The 9,695-nt window shown below is 45.1% G+C and overlaps 1 protein-coding gene across 1 annotated transcript; it reads right to left on the reverse strand.

The window, feature by feature from the left end:
* Window positions 1–639: 639 nt before the first annotated feature.
* LOC146207497 (uncharacterized) lies at window positions 640–9,590 on the reverse strand. Its single transcript, XM_084587933.1, has 4 exons — window positions 9,336–9,590; window positions 8,702–9,139; window positions 6,924–7,096; window positions 640–4,550 (listed from the first exon to the last, which is right to left on the reverse strand). The coding sequence occupies exons 2-4, from the start codon at window positions 9,110–9,112 to the stop codon at window positions 2,627–2,629; spliced, it is 2,508 nt and encodes an 835-aa protein (XP_084444059.1). The 5' UTR covers window positions 9,113–9,139; window positions 9,336–9,590; the 3' UTR covers window positions 640–2,626.
* Between the last annotated feature and the right edge of the window lie 105 nt (window positions 9,591–9,695).

Below are 9,695 nucleotides of genomic sequence, written 5' to 3' on the forward strand. Positions count from 1 at the left end.
GTAATTTCGACCACTTGGGGTTCTTTAAAATGCGCTGACACGCACAGCCCACGGAAGCCTCTCCATTTCGCCTCCATCTAAACACAGCCGCCGGCGGTCGGGATCGAACCCACATATACTCCGCCACAGTAGTCGGGCCTCTTACCACTGCACCACCGCGGTAAAAATAGGTTTGGGAGGACACCCACACGGTATGCACCGAAAAATGAGACGATACATTAGTTTCCATTTCCCCCAAAACCCATTTTAACAGGTGGTAGAAATTTCTAGATCCCTCCTCTATGGCGTTCACGTTAACTCTTAGAACAAATCCCTCCTTGCTATCGTCTATCCTCTGACTGTCCACCAGCTCCACGGTTACCCGAGGAGCGATCCTGGAGCAGCCACCTTCTTGTTCCCTTTCCTAGTGCATGTAACGCACACATCTTTTCACCAAGGGGATTCTAATGGAAACCACCCTCCAGTTGTGCATCCTTACGTTCTCGCCGTGTCCTACGTATAGACCCCGCGGGAACCATGCTCCTGTTACCATGGTTATGACCTGGATGATCTTTTATATGACAGCGATCCTACACTGTAAGAAATGTTTGTTGAAAAATATGGAAATTTTCTGCAGCTGTTCTGCCAGAAATTTCCTGTTCCGCAAAGTTCTTTTTATTCTTCTTTCATCTGTTTTCTGCTTACAACAGAAAATTGCTGTGAACTGACAGAAATTATGTTATGCTATGTTTCCCGGTTTTTCTGTCAGTCTACAGGTATTTCTGTTGCAGCTAAAAGGAAATGTCTATAATGCATATCTCTCTTTTCATATCTAATGTTTTTCTGCCAGTAAAAAACAAGAACTACACAAAGCTCCACTTTGTCATAAAACAGTTAAGGCGAAAGACTTCCTAACTTTGTTACGCAAAAATCATTACACCGGTGCGACACTGAACAGCATCCATAAAGTTGGCCTTGACAATAGCAGTTGTTGAAACACTGAAATGGTGAGTGGAGCGATGGCATACATAACACCAATCGCGTAGCAAAGAGTCCCTCCTTCTCTTTTGGCCCACTATATGCTTATAAGCACCACTAGTATCTCAACGTGGTGCCACTGTTTATGCTTTCTCGTATAAGAATTGTTATGAAACCATTCTTCAAGCAGCACTTTCATGAGTATCGTACAATTTTGCTACCTGTTAGCATACATCTATTATTCAAGTAAGAATCAGTTTGCGATAGAAAATTGAACAGACATATGTACCTGCAATTGTTTGCCTTCGAAACAGGGTTTCGGCTGGAAAACAATAGAATTACAGCTTTTTTTTTTCGTGAACATGTTTTGGTAAATGGCGTATAACAGATATTCTCTTTACGGAAACCAAAATTTTCGTTAACAATGGCTGTAATTCCACACAGTTTTTACAGTGTATGGTTTTATTTTTTGCGACATTAAAGGCCCCATCCGCCAGAAAATCCGGCATTCGCCTTGTGAGCGAAAAATCCCGTTCATGACTATGGCAAATGACATAATGGCCGGGCACTGGTTGGTGAGCAGGCTAATGATGTCATGAGAAATGACATGGCCGAGTTGACAGGTGCTGCCAACTTGGTCTTTCTGCTTTGATATGGGAATCAAACCCTGTGAGACCAGTAAGACCCGCTACACCTAGGCCATGCAGGCACATCCGTGCGACTTGGTTAAAGGGAGGTTTTATACCTGTGTTGGGTGATTTTTCACATAATGTGGTAGCTTTATGACTGTATGCTAATGAGTGAGATAATGAAGGCACAAATTAATAGATTAAGTGAGTAGCAAATTAAAGTGCATGATCAAGAAGACCAAAGGAGAGCTATAGTCTGGGACTATAAATACTGTTGGTTGTGGCATCCATCCCCTGTTGCCATATTCTCATTTCATAGCAACAACTGTTAATGTTAGGCATCCCTACGCTTTTATTACACCCCACTCTGTCCATGGTAAACACTCTCCGGTTAGACTGACTACTACTATACTACAACGGCCTGAAGCCAAGAGAATGAGCATTTTGATCGCCAAGTGATTAACATTGCGCTTTACACAGTGCATGCCTGCACCTGCTTGCTATAGGCCAGTGCAGCCACAACACTCGCCTACAAGAAGCACATGAGACCAAGGCAAGAAGCAAAAGCACTCCAGAGTGTGTACACTGCTGGAGGTGGTGCACTACTAAACGAAGTAATAAGGGCATGTTGGGTGCTTACCAACAGCTGTTTCAAGAACCCAGTAGCTGCGACTAGAAACTGGTCCAAGCGGCTAACAAGAATGGTGTGCCTTTCCCTTGAAGCGCACCTTGCAGTAATGTGTGCGACTGATACCCGGGTATAGCTACTCTTTCAATGATAGCTGCCACTTTCAATAAATTATTTTGGAAGGAAGGATCACAGGCACCTTGAAACTGCCCCCAGATTTCATGCAGTTTACTAAAGCTGTGTCAAGACATAGCGACCTCAAAAGGACATAAACCACACTCGCACTGGATGCAGCTACACTGAAGGCAGCATGTCATTTGCTGCACCATCGTGCACCCGAATCTTATGTGGTACTGAAATATTTTTTTTTAACAAAATAGTAAGAATTATATCACTATCCAACTTTACATATTCAACCATCACCATGAGCTCCTATGTGCATTTTTTCAGATGGCTGCTCTGTCCTTTCTGCGTCACTAGTACTGTTCATGGCCAATGTCTCATTTTCTGGCACACACTCAGCTGCGGCTTCAGAAGACTGGCATGGGGTTTCTTGTGCTTGATGCACTGCCTCCACACACGTCTCCCCTTTGTCCTGCTCCGAAGTGACACCAATATTAACTTCAACGCTTGATGACATCTTCGCTAACATTTTGGTTGGCCGTTTGCACAAAGGAGTTATTATTGCATGCTTATCCTTAGATGAAGGGCTCTTTGGTCTCCTCCCAGGAGACGAATGTCTTCCAGGCGTCCTTCCAAGCCTGGGTGGAGACGGCGAATATGCGGGTCTTCTCTCCGGTCGATGATGCCGGCGAGGCTGGGGAGAGAAACGCTCCCGTGAACGGCGACGCATTGCTCTTGGCTCTGGGCTGTGGCGGTGATACCTTGGGGTTCTGTGTTTTGCATGGTGAATATCAAGTCGGTCATGAAGCGATATTCTCCGAGGCTGTGGATGCTCTCTAGGAGAGTATGGCCTCGGTGGCGGTGACCGCGAGTAAGATCGCGACCGCGACCTGCGCCGCTTCCCCAGGAGGCTGCGGTAGTCTCCCATCTCCCTTGGACTGCGAGCCCTTCGGAATTCAACATCTTCAGACAAGCTGCTTGGAGGTGGTTGCGTGCTCCGTGCAGGCCCACTGGGAGATATCCTGCGCTTGATTCCCAAACGCTGATGAAGTAGACCCTTACCCGATGGTTTGCTTACCCTGGTAGTCAAGTCCTGGAGTTTTGATGGCCTACTAGTGGCCTCCCCAGATTTTTTTACAACCTTTCTGGCCTGTTCATTTGCCCCAGCTTCCTGCTTAGACTGTGAGGCACATACTTCCGCAGCATGGTCTTCAGGTGGCTGTTTGGCAACTTTTTCGAGAGGCGTAGTCTCAAACGATTCTGTGGGTGGTTCTGGTGGCGGTTTTCCTGGTGGAGTGTGTGGACCTTTCGCGGTTCTTTGACCTTCCAGAGGTGGAGTCCTCTGATGTTCGGTTACCAACTGTGGCGAACATTCCGGTGGAGCTTGTGGTCCCCTGGTAACTCTCCTTGTCAGCGGTGGAGTTCTGATGTGTTTGGCAGGCGGCTCGTTCTCTGGTGGAGTGTGCGGCCCTTTGGTGATTCCCTTTTTTCTAGATGGAGGAGTCATATAGCAGTCAAAATGTGGTTCAGGTGACCAACTTTCATGTTGCATGTATGGTCTTTTAGCAACACCTCTGTGTCTAATTGGTGGTGTCCGGGACAGCATTGAACGTGGGTCCATTGGTCGATCTTTGGGCGATGCTTGACTTGAGGCACCTCTCCGCTCCTGGTGTGGTGAGTCGGTAAATCGTGCTGCTAAAGGTGTTCTTTCAGAAACCCTTCGCCTTTTGAGTGGTGATAAACCAAGTCTCCTGTTTACTTCCATCCTCCTTGGCAGCTTTGTAGGAGAGCCACTTATTTTCTTTATGCTGTTCCTTATAAGCCTCTTTGCATTTCGCTGTGCAGCAGACTTTGTTGGAGTACCTGGCACCTTAGCTGCAATTTCATTTTTTCGTGACGCAATTACTAATTCAGGCACCTGACTGTACTCAGTTCTGTACTTAGGCCTCACATTGTTGTATTCATAAAGTCTTTGCAAGTCCCCTGACATGTCCACCTTTGGCTTTTTTGGTTTAGCGGGATCTGGAGGATGACTACGCTCTTGGGGTGAAGGGCCATAAGGTCTCTCTGCAGTGGGTGTTCCAGGCGAATTCCACGATGAATGGCTTTGCCTCTGAGACCGTTGTTGAGGGCCTCTTGCGCTGGTTGGTGTGGTGACTGCAAGTGGCGAGCTTTGTGATCCCAGGTTTCTCTTGAAGACAAGGTTATCTAACCTGCATTCCAAAACATGACAGTGTTACATAGAAAGGGCATAGGTGGACATTGCGACTAAGACTGACTACAAAGGTAATTAGTGCGAGCAACCAAGCACACAAGTTCTTTACAAATTACAAGTAAACATGCTTATTTACATGCCTTGTATATTTTTGTTTTACACTGCTGCACTGGTCCCTTAACATAGTGCATCATACACTTTAAATGAAAATTAACAGCTTTTCTACAAATTTGGTGCAGTAATGAGCAGATGCATTGGAGCTAGGGGAACACAAGTACTATTTTCTGTCAAAAAACTGCATTAATTACTGCATAACACTTTACTTCCACCTTGATTTGTGCATTATTCAACTTAAATTTATTAGTGAGCCTTGAACACTAGATCACTGATGCAATTTGACACTAGACGACCACATGGGTATCTATATGCCTGATGCAATACTTCTGCATTATTTGCATGCTGCCTCACTCTTGCACAGCCTTCAAAAACCATTGCTGCATGTATACTTCATGCTGATGGAATATATTTCCACGATGCTTAAGCAATGGAAATGCGCAAATAAAGACACAGACAAAGGGCACAAGGACGGGCACATACTCACGACTGACTTTATTCAGAAAAAATGCTCATTCCTACCGTTTCCTACAGCGCACGTGCCAGCAACTTTCTTTCATTTTTATACAATTTGATATTTATGCACTTATCACCTGAGCTTTCAATGAAAAAAAGCCTCTGCCAGCTGACGTGCCGTCTGGTCAGGACTGCGCCTCAAGATTTTAGTTCTAGCCATTCCATTGCTTAAGCATGTATGACTGAGTCACCCAACAATGTGCCTTCTTAAATGTTTCCAGGAATATCTCTGAATATGTTAAGAAAAACTGAATAATTTCAGTTCATATCTTGCATTTCTTCGTGATCACTCCACCACTCCGATTGCCACGAAGGGTCTGAAAAGACCAACTTTTTGGTGATTTGATTACCGCATCCACACTTTAGCTTGATTGATTAACAGCCTTTTTTGCAACAGTGTTTCTTAAGCCACTAAACCACTGCCATGAATGATCTTTATAGCACTAGCACCATGTATAGCAGCAGGAAAGAAAAACACAACCCTTAAATGCTCAAAAAACGATCACAGTGCACAAAATACATGAGCAGCCAACTCAAGCAAAAAAGTAGGAAGATTAGATGTGCTTCTCCTTGGGAATTCAAAGAACATTGAACACCAAAAGATGTTATATGCTCAACTTTTATCTGAGTCAATCTAAAGGCCGAAGTGTTGACATAGAAAAGGGTAAACAATTTACAGCTCGGTGGATACAGCCATTACCAGTAGCATAAAGCCCAAGCAGTGGACCTTTCCAGTAATTCCGCCGCGCCATCGAGCGGTTACGCAAAGCCCGCTGGGAAAGCGGAGCACTGCTGCGCTCGCATCTCTCCGACTCTGCCGGTTCTCAGGCGAACTTTTCTCTGCCATCTCGGAGTCATCGCTGCACTGATGCTTCCCACTGTTTTCTTTTTTAATTATATTGTGCCCACCATTCCTGATCGAGTTGCACAGTTGGTTGTTGCATTCTAAATCCATGGATCATCAGCCGACACTGAAAGTCCGGCATTTGCCCACTGCAGCTCTCCGTTGCTGCGGCACACGCATGCACAGTACAGAAACAATCCTTCTCCTCCTCTCCACGCTAACGCGCGCATCTGGAGCCCAGTGGCACAACATTTTAGAAGGGCGCAGCTCACTGTCATGGTTACGACGCAGCAGCATGTGCCACGCAAGGCAACCTTGGCTTTACATGGCGTAGTGAAGCTTTTGCTTCAAAAGTCACAAAAAATTTGCACAAAAGACTAGCAACTAACTATAAAAGCCATCCAGTGCTTTTTGCATTTTGCAAGGAAGCACCAACGATGCGCACAAGAAGACGCATGACGGCAGAAAGCAGCGGCACAGCACGCCAACACGTTTGCCAGCAGCAGACGCGGGAGGAGATCGCTCCGTTCTCCCATCATGCTTTGCATGGATCCGCCAGGGGATGGAGCAGCACTGCAATTTGCGAAAAGGTCTATTTGCTTCTAAGCGTGTCAGTGGACCTCTTATAACATCCATGGAAGTCCAGTGTTCCATAGGTGCTAGTATCACTCTCGCCCTTCAAAAGACTTGAAATGCTGGCAATGCATAATGAGAAACTAAGCTCCTTACTTTAGATGAAAACAGCATCCGATGACACAGCTATGCAACCAGCAGGATAAGATGCAGGAAAAAGGTTCTAGGAACTGACATAACAGTACCCAACTGTCCTTTCACTTTGTACATCTCGCCTGCCTGTTACAAGTTTGACGCTAACATGAAATTCTGACATCCACCCACCTTCGTTGGAGGCTTACTATCTCCTTGTCTCGGGAGTCCAGGAGATGCTTAGCAGTCTTGTAAAGAACTGAAATGTTGTGTCTCAGAATTCCATTTTCTTTCTTCAAAGCAGCAATGGTTGCTTGTGCAGTGATAGATAGTGCAGTACTGCTCGTCTCACTACCAGCCACAATCTGAAATCAGCGGCCAGTAAACAAATTACTCTGGGGCCAATGGAAAGGAATAAAACAATGGAAACAGCCTTTGCCAAAATGAATGCAGCCTTTACAATTTCACTTAGAAGACTTGCAGTCAAAGTTTAATATCACATAGGCAAGCAGGATGGATTGTGGATACAAGCCACAATGGGGATTAATTTCCAGCATGTCCCTGTAAGAAAATAAAAACCTTAATCAATTCAGCCTGGCTTAATCATGGCCACCATACAGATAAGTCATAAAAAGTCGCAACAAAGGACTCAGTGGTACAGAAAACCTTCCTTGGCAGCTGCTACTCAAGTGCTATATTGCAAAGAAATGATGCATGCCTTTGTTCAAGAGCTCTTCTCTGCAACAAAGCGCCATATTGCCGATCCTGAGAATGCACAAAAAGTTCCTCAGAATAAAGGACAAGGGTGATGCTGGTCAGCACAAGCTCTCTGCCAGCGATATCAATAAGCCAATTACAACTGCATTTTATTTTATTCTCTAGAGGCTGTCGACGCCCATCATACTGCATGTTCCCATATTGAAGCTTCAGATAACCACTGCATAGCCTCATCAGAAACAGAATTTTCTGTGCGTGCATTTACTTGCGAAAAAACTTGGTTAGTGAATGTTACATCACAGAAGAAAGAAAAAGCCTCTGGCTCTTGCGACTATCAAACGATAACAAGTGACTTGCAGTCCTGCATCTATCGAGGCAGGATCCGATAAAGAATGTTACTTTCTGAATGTTGAATGTCTTGCCGTCTGCTGTGGCATGGCAATTTAGCAAGGCCTTTATAATGGAAGTACAATGAAAGCATCTTGGTAAAGGCCCTTTGGCCATAATTACAAGTTACTCATTACTCACACACACTGTTTATATATCCCACCAGGGTAGTGTGTGTCATCTTAATGAACTACACCTGCTGCTCAGTTTCTCCAACTATATAGTGGCTTTACTGCGCTACCAGTGAATAACAGCTATCTTTCCTGGTTGTGAATTTTGGAAAGCATTGAACATATCCTATATGCCATTCCTTACTTCCAATACCATTCACACTGTTCAAAGCTCGAGCAGTGCAGACTATATTAAGTCAGCTGGGCACTAGACCATTCTTTGTGGCGAAGATCCTGCTTTCTTAGCCTCGTCGGCCAATGGCATAGAAAGCTTACAGACTTTTGTCAAAGTAATTGGAACTTTGCACATTTAGGAGACGTCTTATAGTCTATGTGTGGGCAACTTTTACAGGGCAAGCTATGCACCATCCCTTTACATTACTTAGATTAGTTTACTGAGTTTAACGTCCTAAAGAGACTTAGGCAATTTATTAGAGACGCTGTTGTAGAGGGCTTCAAAAATTTCGATCACCTATGGTTATTTAACTTGCACTAACACCATAAAGTACACGGGCGCCTTGCTTTTCGCTTCCATCGAAAGAAGGTCGCCGCGGCCAGAATTGAAGCCGCGTACTTAGAATCAGTAGTTCACAACTCTAACCACACACCACGGCGGGACTCTCACGATGAGAAGCCTGTTCTCAACGCATGGAAGTGCCCTGGAATGCATGATCAAGCGTGCAAAGATGCACTCACCGAACGTTCTGGGGCACAAAATGTCTTCGTCTTTGGCGGCCCATCTTTCTTTAACGGGGTCGACTGCCGAGGTAATACGGATGTGTCCAACAGGTCCAATTCAGCAGCAGCTGTGGAGTGCGCCTCTTCAATGCTACGCTTACTCTGGGAGCACGAATCACCGAGATCAGAGTAAATGTCGGGGCAACCATCATCGCCCACTGTATAAACAGCACTCCGATTATGAAGCTGGCGCACAACCTGAGGTCGATCGTCTTTCTTTGCTAGTGTGGCTACCCCTGGCAACACAGACGTGTCCAAAATGTCCAACTCTGCAGTGATTGCGCAGCGCGAGTCTTTGGTGTCAGATGTGGTTTCGGAACACGATCCACTGAGATCAGAATAAATTTCTCCGTCACTCTCGTCTTCCATCGTGCTAATATCAGTAGAGCTTCCTTCCTGTAAAAAAAAAAAGAAACGTTTGTAGCAATGTTTCACAATTTAGCGTCAAGCCAGCAAAGGGTGAAATGCAATATGCGCAGATGCAGTCGGTGAACTAGTTACCATGCAACCTAAACAGCACAACAGTAGCTACAAACAGTTAAGAGTAAAAGGCAGACGCTTTCCAAATGAAATATTCAGCAAAGCTTCTGACCCACAGCGATTCTGACCATCCAGATCAACCAGAGGAAATGCCACAGCGGATGCGTTTGGCTACACAGACAAAACTGTGTCTTCTTAAGCAAACTGTGGGGACGCAGGGCCAAATACGACGCTCCACCATGAGCTCACTGACATTTAATGTGCCGATCATAGTGAAATAAAGTGCTAAACTTAGCTCAGCCTGTCCCCGCGTACACCCGCTCACAGACAATTCGCGCCATAAAATAGAGACATGAAAGCAGCTGCTGAGATGGGAAACTGAAAAGTTCGCAAGATATTGACGGTCTTTACTGTATACACTTTCTTTTAAAAGACTAACTTTAAGCAAAAAATATAATTAAATAATGTTTTA

Source organism: Amblyomma maculatum, chromosome 1 (genome assembly GCF_055883805.1).
Source record: "Amblyomma maculatum isolate TAMU_Amacu chromosome 1, ASM5588380v1, whole genome shotgun sequence".
Classification (NCBI taxonomy): domain Eukaryota; kingdom Metazoa; phylum Arthropoda; class Arachnida; order Ixodida; family Ixodidae; genus Amblyomma; species Amblyomma maculatum.

Bases quoted from the DNA above. Each gene is read 5' to 3' on its own strand.
- LOC146207497 (XM_084587933.1), bottom strand. From the start codon at position 9,112: ATGGAAGACGAGAGTGACGGAGAAATTTATTCTGATCTCAGTGGATCG. The intron at 7,097-8,701 runs GTGAGTGCATCT...CGCTGATTTCAG, and splicing joins TTTGTGCCCCAGAACGTTCG to ATTGTGGCTGGTAGTGAGAC. The intron at 4,551-6,923 runs GTGGGTGGATGT...TTTGGAATGCAG, and splicing joins ATAGTAAGCCTCCAACGAAG to GTTAGATAACCTTGTCTTCA.